The 15,472-nt window shown below is 39.0% G+C and overlaps 1 protein-coding gene across 2 annotated transcripts in view; it reads left to right on the forward strand.

The window, feature by feature from the left end:
- Positions 1 to 2,334: 2,334 nt before the first annotated feature.
- The window catches only part of Glcci1 (glucocorticoid induced 1), an 84,677-nt gene continuing 71,539 nt past the window's right edge, over positions 2,335 to 15,472 (forward strand). Inside the window, exon 1 of one of the 2 annotated variants that reach the window (XM_038319661.1) lies at positions 2,335 to 2,761. In XM_038319661.1, coding sequence (XP_038175589.1) covers positions 2,335 to 2,761 — 427 coding nt within the window. Of the gene's footprint in view, positions 2,762 to 2,796; positions 2,868 to 15,472 lie in introns of those variants that run through there. The other variant, XM_038319662.1, reaches the window with a different exon arrangement.

The raw sequence follows: 15,472 nt of genomic DNA on the forward strand, positions 1-15,472 counted from the left end.
CCAATCATGAAAGATTATAACTTCTTAATAGGGATCCATTAATTTTTGGATGGAAAAACTATATAATAGATCAATTATGTCAAATTTCAAAGAGTCATTTTGTTCTGTATATAATTAAAATATATGTTGTTCAAGAAAGTAAAAACAGGAAGCTGGTTTTTGATTATAAAATCTCTTTTGAGCTGGGTGGTGGTAGTGCACACCTTTAATCTAAGCATTCGGGAGGGAGGCAGAAGTAGGCAGACCTCTGAGTTTGAGGCCACCCTGGTAAACAGAGCGAGTTCCAGGACAGTCAGGGATACACAGAGAAACTCTGTCTTGAAAAACAAAACAAAACAAAACAAATATTTCTTTGTTTGGGAATTTAACAGGTGACCTTGTGGTCTACTGTAAATCCTATTGATCGTGTGTGTCCATATCATACATTTTATGTTGTGGGGCACTAAAGCACAGGGCTTCCTCAGCCTCCTGAGTCGGGGCCTCCAGTCAACTCTCGGCTTCCCACTTACTAGCTGAGTAATCTCAGACAAGACATTTAGTGTCTTTGTGCCCCAGCTGGGAAAACAGTGGGCTAATAATAGTACATACCTTGTGGGTCATATGAAGAATGGATGAGTTAACACATAGTAATGTCCTTAGAACAGTGGCTGGCACGTGGTAAATGTTTAGTAAATGTTAGCTGGTATTTTAATGTGTCACAAAGTGTGCAACTATGACTAATCTAGTGGAATATAGTACTAGATACTATTTTTGCACTTTGATTAGACATCATCGATTTTTTTTCTCAAAAAAGAATTTAGTGTGCTTTTTGTTTGAGCACAACAGGAAGCACAGAAAGTCAGCTCCTGTGAGTGAAACCGACCCATTTAGTGCCTGGAATCAGAGGAAACTTGTCAGTATGAGCAGACACTAGGAGTAGACCAATCAGACATCCCTCTTCTTTATTTTTTAAAATCTTTTTTTTCCTCACGGGAATTAATAGTAGGTATTTGATGTAGACCCTTAATTATACCTAATTAGGGTTTTATACACTTTCTTACGCCCATGTAAAATCTTTGTACTTCTCACTTTCCTTGCAGAAGAATAAAACAACCCCTCCCTCCCCCCAGGAAATTACCACAATGAATTGTTATATTATGCCAGGTATTTTTTTTCCTTCCAAGAGACCATCTGCTCCTGGATAGCCAACTGGGTGCCCTGCATTAATGAATGTGATTATGTAAAATTTCTTACTGACGTCTACGATTCAGAATTTGATGTTTCCACACCAGTTTGTAACCACAAATGGCTGTAATGGCAGGTGCATTTTGTTCAGTCTAGCTTCCAGACATTACTCCCGAAGTTACTTTGATTCGTAAAGCTACCAAGACACTAGAAGACACTGCTAAGACTAAAGGGGTGAGGGATCCTTTATTCAGTTGAAACTAACGCATCACACCGGATGCAGGTGTGTTTGCCTCCAGCGTCCTCAGCCTCAGGTTGTGGACGGCACAGGAGGGTGGAGCACTTACAACCTGCTTATCGCAGCGTGCGCGTGTCTGTGGGCGTCGGAGCACGCACAGGACACCCATGGACCCACTTTTCTAGTCTCACCTCAAAGGCTGTCAACTCTTCTGTCCCTCCTTCGGCACACAACCCCGCCTCTCTCATCCCCTCCCACGCCCCGCCCCTAGAGCGGAAACTCTGAACTGTAATTGGTCACCTCTCCTCTCACTCCGAATGCACAGCCAATGCCTGGAATCCTGGGGGCGGTTAGCGCGGCCAATCGGGGCGCTCGCAGCGGCAGGAGCCGGGTCCGGACCGCCCGGAGGCGGGGCCGGGGGCGGGGCGCCAGCCCAGGATTAGTTGCCATTCCGAGTGAGAAGCGGGTCGAGGTGGCGGCGGCGGCGGCGGCAGCGGCAGCGGCAGCGGCGTTTGCGGTGGCGCGGGCTTCGCGCAGCGCGAGGCGCCTCGAGGCCCTTTTCTCTCCTCGGAGGCCAGAGTCGCGGCGCCACCCGCGGCCGCCGGGTCCTCTCGCGCGGGCGACCCCTTGCGGGGGCTGAGGAGCCGCGGGAACCCGGCGAGTGCCCTGTCAGCGCGATGCCCGGGGCGGCGGCGGCCATGGGCTCGACGCGGGCCGGGCCGTGAGCGCCCCGCCGAGCACCGCCGGGCGGTTGGGGCCGTTGGACGTTGGCCGTCGCGGCGTCCCCTCCCCCTCGGCGGCGGGGTGCGCGTCGGAAAAGGAGCCCCGCGGCTCCGCCCCTCGCCTCCCCTCCCCCGTACACATCGCACGCACCGCGGCGCCGGCTCTCACACGCTCGCGCGCTCGCCCGCCTGCCGGCCCGCGGAGCCACCATGTCCACCGCGTCCTCCAGTTCCTCTCAGACCCCACACCCCGCTCCGCAGAGGATGCGGCGCAGCACCGCTGGCTCCCCGCCCGCCGCTGCCGGCAGCGGGACGGGACCGGCCGGGAGCTGCGCCCCCGCTGCGGGAGCCGGTCGGCTGCTGCAGCCCATCCGCGCCACCGTGCCCTACCAGCTCCTGCGGGGCAGCCAGCACAGCCCCACGCGCCCGGCTGCCGCCGCCGCCGCCGCCACGCTCGCCGGTCTCCCCGGGTCCGGCGCGGCCCGCGGCCCCAGCCCGTCTAGCCCGACTCCACCGCCGGTCGCTGCCCCGGCCGAGCAGGCGCCTCGCGCCAAGGGCCGCCCGAGACGGTCCCCCGAGAGCCAGCGGAGGAGCAGCTCACCTGAGAGACGGAGTCCCGGCTCGCCCGTGTGCAGAGGTAGCGAGCCCAACCCTCCCGTCCTCCCGGGCTGCGTCTCCCCGACGGTGCCCTGCGTGGAAACTTCAGCCTCACCGGGCTTCTGTTTGCTAGTGCATTACCGAAGGTGTGAAAGTGGCTTTGGAAATCTCACCCCCCTGAGGTCGCTGCAGGGCTTGGAGGAGCGACCTGAAAATCAACTTTAATCTGACCCTCACACCGCCCCTCCGATTTTATCTTGCATCCCTGGTCTGCAAGAAGTGTTTCGGTTTAATAGCTTCTTAGCTTTCTGTGTTTGTAGCCGGGGAAGGAGTTGCTCGGTAAAACCCTTAAACAGGCACACAAACTCTCTAGCGGCGGATAAGGTGGTACTAGGAATCTCTGCAGCCTTTGTGCTTTCCCACGAAGTTCTACTCTGTAGTATGCGTTGCTTGTTTTGTGTTTTGGAGGATTGATGGCGTTAGTTACGGCGCAGGCTATTCTTTGCATGTGGAAAAGAGACAGTTGAAGTGTGTAGGGTCAACCCACCCTCTCCTCTGTGTTATATAGCCATGCATCAGATCGCTACTACACTACAAAAGGCTTAATGCCTCAAAGGTGATTTTCATAGAGAATTTCTTTAAGCCTGTTTGCGGAGTGTGTTTACTTTTTCCTTCCATCCTTAAGTGTACTTAGCAGTTCAGCTGAACTGTGTAGGGCTCTCAAGTTTCTTTTTTGTTATGCGTCAAAGGTAATGGTGAGTGGATGGATGCTGTGGACTCTCCTTAATGTTTTCTGTTTGGATTTGGTTTTGTTTATGCCGAGGGACATAGTGCATGATCTAGTTGATTCCTGGGGGAGAGAAGAAAATTAGGCATAACAGGGACGTAAGGCCATAAGGGAGAGTCAAGTACTAACATTCTGAAATACCAGCCTAGAGCTGCAGTTGCTGCGGCTACCTTGTGGAAGGAAGGAATCATAGGGAGTAGGGTAAGACAACAACAACAAAACCTACTCAGAAGGAAAATATTACCAAGCTCCATACAATGTTTAGATGGTATGTGGAATTTTTGCATAAGATGGACGTTCTAAAGTGTTTAGAGTTGGAGAAAGTGATTGCAATAAGGTAGATCAATGTTTAGGTATTTTTGCTTTATTTAGACCTGTAATTAGCGTGTTGCTAAAGCACTTGCTTTAGAGCATTTGATGGTAAGCCCCTGTGTAGGATGAAGTGCCATGGAATAAGTGCAGGAGCACAAGAAGCACATCCTGTAATCTGTATGCCGGGAGGAATTTGCTCCCCCACTACTCCCCCAGGTCAAGCCAGCTGCTGCAGAAACTGACATCCTCCAGCAAATCCTGAATGAATGAATGAAAACAACGTGATCGCCCTAATAATGACCACAACTGAACACACATCTCTGGCTGTATTTTATAGAAAAGTCCACCATTTTCTAACAGATTAATGCCATATGCAACTGCCTTGCACAGTTTCTGGGGCTGCGTTAAATGAGAGGTTCCAGAAGAAAAGAAGGCAGCAGTCATAGACATTTTTCAGTGATTTGGCTTTAACGGTTCGTTAATGGAGTTTGGGGATTTTCTTTCAGAGAACAATGTAAAAAAATAAGAATTGTAGATTGTGTGCAGAGGATTTTGTGGGCAGAGTTAGAGAAGTTTTGGCAATTGCTGCATCAGTATAATGGCCACCTTTTGTTGATAAACAGTAACATCTCACCATAGATAATAGTACAACTTGTTTTTCTACATCCCTCAAAAGCCCTAATTGCTTAAGAATTACATGCCCCATCATGAAGTAGTTTTAATGAAATTTGTGATCAGGCTTGAATTCTACTCTTTGTTGTAGAATGGCACATCAGAGTTTAATGCAATTTTAATGCAATCATGATGAAAACACTTAGTTCTGAGTCCGGTTGTGCCATAGGCAGATTTGCAGGGTCAAAGCTTGTGCTGGGAATTGAAGGGCCTTTTCTGCTGTTTATAACATCAGGTGTTTCTGTCAGTTTCTCGCACTGAAGGGATTTTTGAATACAGGCTCTTGTGCTTCTGGTTCCTTGGTTGTATTGCCCTATGTTACTTGTTCACATTCTGCCTTGTTTCTCTCCATCCTTATTGAAACTACAACATATAACTAATAGGTTCTATCTGTTTAGCTGCTTAAAAATCTATCCTGTGACTTGAAATTTCAATTAGTTTCTTTTGAATTCACTAAGGTTCTGACTTCAGTGGGTTTTAGTTTCCACTGACCAAAGCGCCTGCTGCTGTTCTGTGGCTGCAGACACTGACATCACTCTGCTGCATGAATGAAAAACAACAGCATGCTCCGTTCCTTCCTCGGCTCTTCTGTCCTTCCCTTTTCTGCACATTTTAAGGTGTGGGGATAGACATTGTACTATACTTTGAAACTACACAAAAAATATTTAAGTAGATGGTGTAGAAGGGGTATGTATTTCATGTAGATACGTTGTTTATAGAAAGCTTTAAAAGCTATGGGCATTTGGGTTGTAGGTGATGACTAAACATTCAGAATTTTATTCATATTTTGTCTGATTATGGAGGAAAATAGAGAAACTTAAGTTTTCTGATTCTTTTATCAAGAAATGTGAACAGAATTTTGAACACATAATGTCAGTATTTTTCTCATATACACTCTTAGCATGCATATTTATGGGGTTAAGGCTAGAGCAATAAAGTTGATACTTAGAAAGCTGAGGAAAAGCTGAATTCTGTAAATAGAAACGATCAGTTTTAAAATTTATCACATTAATATATAAGATCCAGCAGAAAGATAATAATTCCCTTTATTTTTGGACCATAGCTTTAGGTAACTTAAGTTACAGTTAACAGAAGATGCATAGACCTGCTAACATCATGCTTTATTTAAAAAACATGGAAATTTACGAATTGAAAGTTGTTTTTTGTTGTTGTTCCTGGATCATCCTCATTTTGTATGTTTTTCTTTTCAGGGTGTTGTAAAACTTCAAGGTTTATTATTTATGTTCATTTCTGTTCTTCTACTATTAGCAAAATGTCATCCTTCCCCTTGTTTGGTTCTGAAGGGTTTGAAGTGGTGAATGACAAGCTACTGAATGCATCATTTGGCTCCCTGTGATGTGTTTGTAATAGATGTAAAATCATAAAGTATTATGCTAATAGTTATTTTTTGTCATGGTAATAACAAACTCTACCTTTGAGATAAGTAGAACAATTCAAATGAGACTAAAACGCAGTGCTAGAGTTAAAACTAGTGATCTAAAGAAAACCTAAAGTGGCTGCGGACAGAAACCATGGATTTAAACACTAAACACAAAGGTATAAAGATAGTAGGTAGCAAATGGAAATCTCACGCACATGTGTGTGTGTTGTGTGTGTAAATATCCACCATTAAATAGTTATAGGTTATAAAAAAATTAAAATTATTGTATTAGAGTACGCTAGTTGGAAAATCCTGCTTATGTTTATTTTACCAAATCTAGTAACAAAAGTTCTGACGATCCTGTAACTTACTAGTTCCTTCTATGAAAAATAGTGTGTTAATCTTTTATTTAACCTTCCAGATTTATTTAGGCCTCATACTCCTAAGAGATTGGCAACCCTACAGTGAAATTTGATCAGATGTATTTTCCTCAGGAATCTTGAAAAATCTTGTCTTATACATAAAGAAATTATGCCTATTATTAAAAGATAATACAAAGCCAATAAGCATAGAATGTTTAACTGTAGCACCAGGCTAGCCTCTAACTCACAGAGATCCACCTGCCTCTGCCTCCCAAGTGCTGGGATTTAAGGCGTGTGCCACCACTGCCCGGCCTAGAGTCATTTTGATACTGTCTTTAGTTGTGAAATACAAACATTTTGATAAGTTTTTCTCTGTTAGAAATATTCTTCAATTTCCTTTTTGAAAGTTAAATATCTGGCTAAAATTCTTAGAGATTGAGGTTCTCTGCACCTCTTTCCCCATTTAAAATATACTTTCCCAGAGTACTTATAGGAACTTACTTCTAAACTTTCCTGAATAGAGTGAAAGTATACTATGCTATAAGTTTCCAAGATTCCAAATTCTGATTTGGGGGAAGATTTTTAATCTCTTAGAATTGAACTAAATAGTGTTAATTAATGGCTCTGATATTTTCTCTCCCTGCCAGTTACTTTATGATGCATAAGATGTCAAAATCAGTTGTGTGAGTAGCAGAAGTTATTTAATCAATCTACTTTATGTTCAAAGATTGTATTTTTCCCAAACACTTTACTCTGAATACCTAAGGTGTCTAAAGTAGATTAATGACTTTTAACTATATATAAAGTTTTATGTGTGGTTATTGAATTGAAAATCATTTTATTAATTGGAATACTTTTTACAAAAGAATAATTAATTGATTCTGGTTTACATTTTTGGATGACTTTTTTTTTACATTGGAGAAATATTGAAAGGTAATGGCATTCTTTTGATTATTTTATTTGTGCTAATGTGGGCTACATTTGAACTAAAGAAATAAAGCTTAGCTTCATGTCACAAATTAAATGAATGTAAACAAAAGACAACATTCAAATTAAGTCTGAAATTAAAAAATATATATACAGTTCAGTTTTATCAAAACTTTGACTTGCAGCTAATACCGTGTCAAGTGTATATGGCCAGCGACTCTGGGTTTTAATTTAGTTCAGTTTTCTTTCCAGAGCTTAGAATTCTCATACCCCACCCAGATAGGCTTTCCTATAGCTCCTGTCCTGGACCCGTGCCTGGTGTGTTGTTGTTTGTCTTCAGTATGTATTTCTGGTCGCCTGTTAAATGTCTAAGAAACCAAGTCTTTGACAGCCTTTCTTTGTGTCCAACATATTATTTATTTTAAAAAAAGTTGAGCTGATCTAATGTATGGTCTCTTAATTGGTCTGCTAAAATTAAATTGAAGAAAGAGAATACTACTCATTTACTGATAAAAGTCTGGGGAATTGATGAATGACCAAAACTATCAAACTTTCCCTTACCCTTTATCTGGACCCCTAGAAATGACCAGAACCTAATTAATTTTTTTCTGACAGTTTAGAAAATATTTTCATTTATTCTGCAAATTATAGAAAAATACCTACCGCAAATCTCGTTTTTATAGAAACAGATATGACTGATACCTTTATCACTGTGGTCTTCGTGAATAATGCTGAGGCCAATAGCAGGAGGCGGCAAGTTCATGAATACTTGGTGACTTCCTTTGTATTATCCTGTTTCTGGCTGCTGTAGATAGAGAGGAAGAAACATTTGAGGGTGACTATTTGGCAAGCTACGTATACTTTGAAATTCAGCAATAAAATGGGTGTAGAATTCTGTTCTTTTAATTCTAGATTAAGTGTTGACTCCACAGTTGATGAACTGCTGGGATTTTTCTAGCTAAAAGAATGACAAAGAAATGGATTTTCTTTTGTGTTTCCATGGCACTCTTCCTTAGTGCTGGGACATGCACTTATAAAAGAGGTTTGGTGAATGTAACTAAAATAGAATATGGAAGGATAGCCACTTTCTCTGCTTGCTTCTTACAGGGGAGGGGGCACTAACACAAGCACATGGAGAAGACAGAGATTGTACCTTGTTCCTGGGGCTCAGGGTTATGAAGTTGTAGCTGGTCGCATTTACATATAACAAGAATCTGTGCTGTCTCTTGAGTCACATTATATTGTGCAGAATGCTTTTCTCCTTTCACAGATGTTTAGATTAGTTATAAATGGTGGTGATCTGACTTGACTAATGCCTAAGGAATTGCTAAGCAGGTACTGGTCTCAAGTAATTGTCTCAGTAGCTTGAATCAGCCTTCCTGGGAGCCAACAGCTGCGCTTGCAATGTGACTTTGAACCCCACATATATAATTTAACGGAGTACTACCGTGTTGCACCTTAATTATGACTTGTCCAAATTAAGAAGGAGTTGAAGATAGTGAAAACCATAGTAGTTTGGCAAGGTTAGTGTTCAAGATTGTCTGCCAAGTTACTGGAATTAAGTAATTCACCAGTCATGAAGCAGTATTTCATAACAGAAAACTAAAAAGCACTGCTACTTGCTGTCTTGCTGAAGGTCAAAACCACCAACATCTAATAGTAATAAGTAATATTTTCTTATTTATCCAGTATGGTCATGGGGAAACTTTTTGAAGAGTTCATCAGCTGATTTTTACCTTTTTGACTCTTAGAAAAACCATAAGCTAATACACTTATTAAGAGAATATTTAATTGACAGGGTCACCATGTATAGTTTAGAGTAGCTCAAGCTGGCCAGCTTCCTGATTCAAGTTCCCGAGTTACTGGATTGCTGGGTGCTGGACCATACCCACTCTGCTCTTCCTAAGAATCTTTAGTATCTGACTATACTTGTACATTTACAAAGCATTCTTTCAAATGTCTGAACAGTGGAGTGGCCCAGAGGGTTACTTTAAAGTTACCACTCTGTTGATATAATTTTTCTTTTATTTTTAAAACTGAGAATAGCTTCATCCAGTGGCTTCTGTAATATTTCTGGATCTACTGCATGTCATTGCATATACATAATGTTTTTCTGGAGTTTGACTTAGGGTGATGTCGCTGGCCCTGATGTGCTCCAGACACACTTGCACTTTGCTATAGAAGTCTGATTTGATTTTGAACGTGGTTTCTTGTGTAGTGTTGTAGAATGTGTAGCAATATTTAATGATGCCTTTTGACTGTTGAAATGAACATGGCTTGGCTTTGACTAAAATACCTGCTGCTACTGAGTAAGAAGGGGAGGTATAAGCCTTTTTCTATAGTACCATTTATGTGCTGTCTTAGTTGAGTGCTCAGTGACTTATTTTCATTTCTTATACTCAGAATTTATATATTTTATTTTTATTCCCTTGTAGTTTTTATTTTAAAGTAATATTAGCATTAGAGCCTTCACCTTTGCTCATTGCTTATGTTCATCTTTAAGATGATTGCTGTGTTTTCACTTCTTAAGCTGTGTGACCAAAAGTTATCATCTTTATGAAGATAACTATTAATTAAGGATTAAATTTTACACCTAATATATGAAAGAATAAACAGATGCTTGGTAAACCATATTTTGTGTACCATTCTTTTCCAACGTTGCAGAAAGAGTATTGAAGAAAATGGTATGGCCATTGAATATAATCATGTAAGTCATCTGAAATTTTAAATAGGAATTTAGGAAATAGGAAGATACAGAAATTGATGAAGTAAACTATTGTTTTATATTCATTAAAAATACTCCACTCCTAAAAATGTAAAAAGAAGGTAAATATACAGTATAGTTTATAAATCTTTGTATGTTTGATCCACATTATTATTCCACATAATTATATTATTTATATGAAATATAATTAAATAAAATAATTATGTAGCTGTTTGCAACTCCTTGGCAGTTTAGCTATGGTTATGACTTTTCTGTATCTCTGTATGCAAGGTAATTCTTGTGGATATGTGTGCTTTACCTAATACACCTGTTATTTTTAGCATTACAGTGTGTAGCGTGGTATCTAATACTTAACAGACCTTACAGTAAATATTAGTTAAAATTCACATACAGGATTTACAGAGATTCTGCTTGAACTATATAAATACACATATATGTACACTAAGAGACAAGTATGTATACCCTGGAGTGAAATCACTGAAGAATGATGATAAGGACATGAAGATATGTGATAGATTAACCTTAATAGATTATGTTTATGCTGCCCCTTTCATATAATTAGCTGTTTTTGGTCTTTGTTTTGAGCCTGACATTCAGTGGCTGTGGTTAAGCTTGAAAAAACATGGGTTTGTATCTTTGTATAATGTCGAAGGAGCTAGCATTTGGCTGTAGAAATAGTTGGAACAAAAATGAATTTTACACAAGTGTTTATTTTTAGAAAGACATAATACAGAGTGAGGTTGGGTTTTTTTGTATAACATACAGTGTTTAGACACAACTATACATGTTTTTAGTTGTAGATATATAGAGTGTGAAATGTACTAAAATGACTTTAAAGTAGTCGCTTACAAAGTCACTTAAAAGACTAACACGAACCATTACTTAAATGGACCTTGACCTTGAGACAATTCCCGAAGAAACCAAAAGTCTGAAATACAAAGATAAACTTTTTTTTTGTAGTTTTTTGATACATATACTAATTTTCTTTTTGGCCCCGTTCTTTCAACCCCTTCCATGTCTTTCCACCTCCACTCTTTCTCAAATTCATGGCTTGTTTTCCTTTTATTGATTATTACAAACATAACACTTGTGTATATAGAAATACATAACGATATAAATACAACTTACCAAGTACATTTAATATTGCTTATATGCATATGATTTCAGGGTTGAGCACCTGTTATTGGATAGCCAGTTAGGGTGCTCATTCCTGGGGAAGACTAATTTTTTTTTTATTATTTAGCAATCATTTAGAATTCTGCCAAGTGGATTTTTATCTATTGAGATTCTATGGAATAAGCACCAAATTTATTATATTTCCAGTAATTTAACACTCCCAAATCAGTGTGCTCTTTCAGTTAGAAATTGAAATGTAATATATCTAAAAACTCAGGTAAGGAGAATGTGAGTTATATATTAATTTGTGTATATTATGATGAAAACTTAAATTGTCAGGCAGGTTTTCAGGTGGTTATTTGCTTTACTTGTGTGTAAGCAAAATAATTTAATTTACCAAAATGTTATTTGCACAAACTATTTAAGAAGTCAGTCACACAAGGTTTATCTGAGGATCTTTTGATTTTTCGAGACAGAGTTTCTCTGTGGCTTTGGAGCCTGGAACTAGCTCTTGTAGACCAGTCTGGTCTCGAACTCAGAGATCCGCCTGCCTCTGCCTCCCAAGTGCTGGGATTAAAGGCGTGTGCCACCATCGCCCGGCTTTATCTGAGGTTCTTAAAACATATTACTGACTAGCATAATTTCTCTTTGCTGATTAACTGTTCTGACATTTAGCAAAATTAGCTAATACCCAAGTATTAGCTGTTCTAAATGAATATGAATATATCATTTCCATTACGTCCCTGCTTTGAGTTTTAAAGTTCTTAGAAATTTGGTATTCAAATAACTCCTCAAGAGGAAAGAACTTTTGTACTAACTGTTTTTTACTCTTCTTGTGAACAGATGTGTTTATTTTAGGTAAATATTCCAAGCTCTGTTCTAGAATATGGTGTCCTTATCAAACAAACAAACAAAGTGGCATTACTCCTTTTTAAATTTCCTAATGCTGTTCCTAAGCAGCCTTAGGGAGTAGCCTTCCTTCCTTGGGAAAAACTTGTAGAAACCCATGTATTCTTATCACTGTCAGGAAGACAAAACAACGAGTAAACGTTTGTAGGAATGCATGCTTTTATTTTTAACATGAAGCTTCCGAGGTTGGGCATAGAGAGGAGGGAATAGGAGAGGAGAATGGGATTGCACACATGTGTCTGTGTGCTTTGAAGATCACACTCCTTTCTCAACAATCACCAGATAATGAAAAGTTCCCGATATTCTGTCCACATAGAGGTTTATGATCGTCTTTTTTTTGTGGTACTTTAATTTTAGTATACAAGTGGTATGACTTAAATTTTTCCCACTCACACAACATAAAATCAGTGGAGACCCAACTAGACAGAGTTTTGAAGTTCTTCCCTGTGATTATGGGGTAATTTACTACTTATGTCATTACAATTATGTTTCTTTCCTGGAGGGATGCTTTAAATGTTGAGCCTGTGGACTAAACTGCTTACGTTAGAGTTGATAAGAAATAGGTTTGTTGATTTGGTTTGAAGAAAAAAATTAGTTTCAGTTTGAATCATTAAACACAATTTGAATTCACGGTTGTCTACAATTTATTACTTTTTAAAACGTATTATTTTTTATGTGTATAGATATTTTGTTCTGCATGTGTATATCCTTGCACCACACAATTCTTGGTGCCCATGTAGGCCAGAAGAGGGTGTCAGATCCCCTGGGACTGGAGTTACAGATAGTTGTAAGCTAGCATGTGGGTGCTGGGAATCAAACTCAGATGTTCTTCACCATTGAGCTGTCTTTCTTGACTATTTATTATTCTTAACAAATGCATCATACTTTTCTGTTAGAGCCTTTGTAATTAGTGAGTTCAAAATTGTGTTTTTACTTTCAAAATTGAAACAAACTTTGAAAAGTGTACTTATAAGCTCGACATGGCAATGTATGCCGGTAATATTAGTGCTACAGAGACTGCAATAGGAGGGTTAGAGCCAGTCAGAGCAAGAGACCCTGCAGGAATTTAAAGTAAAAAGTCTAGGGCTTGAGAAATGGCTCAGAAGTTGAATGCCTGCTGCTCTTGCAGTTACAGGAGTTACATTCCTAGCGCCCATGTCTTTGTAACTCCAGTGTCAGGTTTTCTGACCCCCTCGTCTGGCTTCTGAAGGCAACCATAAGCAGATGGACACACCAACCACAAGAAGTAAATCTTTAGAAAGTATGTGTGTCATTTCTGTGGACTAGAGTGGTCATTCTTAGAGGTAGAACTTGCTAACAGCAGATTAAAACTGATATCCCTATATTCTACAAACTTAAAAATCTAAATATTTTTAAAGAAGATTTGTTAGTGCTTTTTTTTCTTACACCTATGTTTTCACAGAGTAGAACACACTATACTCTTTTAGCGTGGAAATTAATGTTCAGTTTAGATGCTTTGAAAAAGTGGACTCGTATTGTTTTATGATACTGGAAAAATAAATAATTTAATAAAATTTTAACTATATATAGTTGGACAATTGAATTATGCTTTAATTATTTATTTGTACAGAGATATGATTTAGATATACAGTTATCAAGATCAGAATATTGAATGATTAAAGTTTAGATTATTCAGAGACTTGATGTGGGAATGATTAAATGGTTTCTTTGTTGGCACTGTGGAACACGGTCTTGGTAGAGTTCAGACCTAGAGTATTGGATGATGATGATTATTATTATTTTACATAAAGCTTGGCTTTTCCTTCCATCTTATTTCTCCCTCTGATTACTATATATTATTCCATCTCAGAATTCTCTTTGGTCTGAATATTTTTTCCCTTGTCTATTAGAGGTCTAGAGGTCCCTTCAATAGGTCCCAAGTATTTTCTGTTGAACTATAGACTGCTTAGTACTCGTGTCTTTCCCTACCATTAGACTTTTATTTTGCTATTTTTCTACAATTAAGTATAGTCTCTCTTTAGAAGAAAAAAATGTGATTTTTTTTTTTTTTTGTAAAAAGATTTCTTAGTTACGGTTAATAAGAAATAAAGTCCACCATGTTTAGCTTGGCGTAAAAGACTCATTCATCTTAATGTATCCATTTTGTACTTGTATTCCTACTAGCTTGAACTCACTGTTTAAAAACATATTTGTTTTCTTAAGGATATGTTAGTATTCTTTGTAACTCTTTGCCTTGGATTCATGGTCTCTTTCAGGAATGACCCTTTCTCTAATATATGTGTGTTTTTGCTGAAAACTTCTGAATTCTTTGCAAAGCAGTCCTTCCAATAATCTCAACTTTTTCAGGTTGAGATAATTGTTATTCTTCTACGTTATTTAAGCACCATATACACGTCTTTCTGTTGCATTGAAGCTATTTAAGGAACATGTGTTCTTACTTAAAATGTCAGGGGTTTTTTTTAGAGTAGGAATTTAGTCACTTTTGTATGTCACTGCCCACCAAATATATATTCTTCTATTTGAATGTTTTAATGTTGTATCAGCTTGTTTGAAATTTTACTAAAGATTCTTTTGAGTTGACAACTACTTATAACTTTTTAAAATTGATTTTATTGAGCTATACATTTTTATCTGCTCTCCTCCCTTCCTCTCCCCTCCCCTCCAACTGTCTTCCATGTCCCCATGCTCTCAATTTACTCAGGAGATCTTATATTTTTCTACTTCCCATATAGATTAGGTCCATGTAAGGACATTGAGACTTGTTATATGTGTGTGACTTAATTTAATTATATTCTTTCCCTTGTGCTACTTAGATGAAAACAACGAGTACTAAGAGAATGAATGTTCTCTTAAAAGTAGGAGGGAATGATGAATATAGTACTTTTTGAATAGAAAGTGCTGGTCTTTCAGTAAGATTGATGATATTAAGCATTTGAAAACAGAACTTTAGTCTTCAAATCGTTCCCAATTCTATAACCTAGAACAGATGATAGCACTGAATTCCTTGCTTACTAAGAGGTTTTAGTTTATCACAAGCTGTTTTATAGGCCAGTGAGGTGGCTCAGCAGGCAAAAAAGCCTGCCACTGAGCCTAACCCGTGTTCAGTCTTGTGGACCCGCATGGTAGAAGGAGAGAGCGGGCCCATGAAAGTTGTTTTGTAAACTGCATGTTTGATGCAGATGTGCAGTAAGCACAATCAATTAAAAGATTGTTTAAAAGTGTTTTATAGTTAAATCTACTGTTAAACTTACTCAGAAAATTTAACTTCAATATTATGCTTTAATGTTGCTTCGCAGAGTTTTTCCCTATTAGATGCTACACACGTGTATAGTTATAATCTGTTTGAAATGGCATGCCACATTTCTCTTGTAAATTCGTAGAACTTTGAGGTAAGTGTACCATTCTCCAAACCTACTTAAAGAGATCATATTGAGGAAATACTTATGTATCCTAACATTTTTTTTTAAACTTTTTTGGAAGAACTTTTCTTTTACGGTGTTCTCAATGATGATGAATCTCTTTTAGGGGTGAATAAAACTTTAAAAAAATAACCAAGAAAGTTATTAGGAACATAGTGT

This window comes from Arvicola amphibius, chromosome 2, assembly GCF_903992535.2.
Source record: "Arvicola amphibius chromosome 2, mArvAmp1.2, whole genome shotgun sequence".
NCBI lineage: Eukaryota > Metazoa > Chordata > Mammalia > Rodentia > Cricetidae > Arvicola > Arvicola amphibius.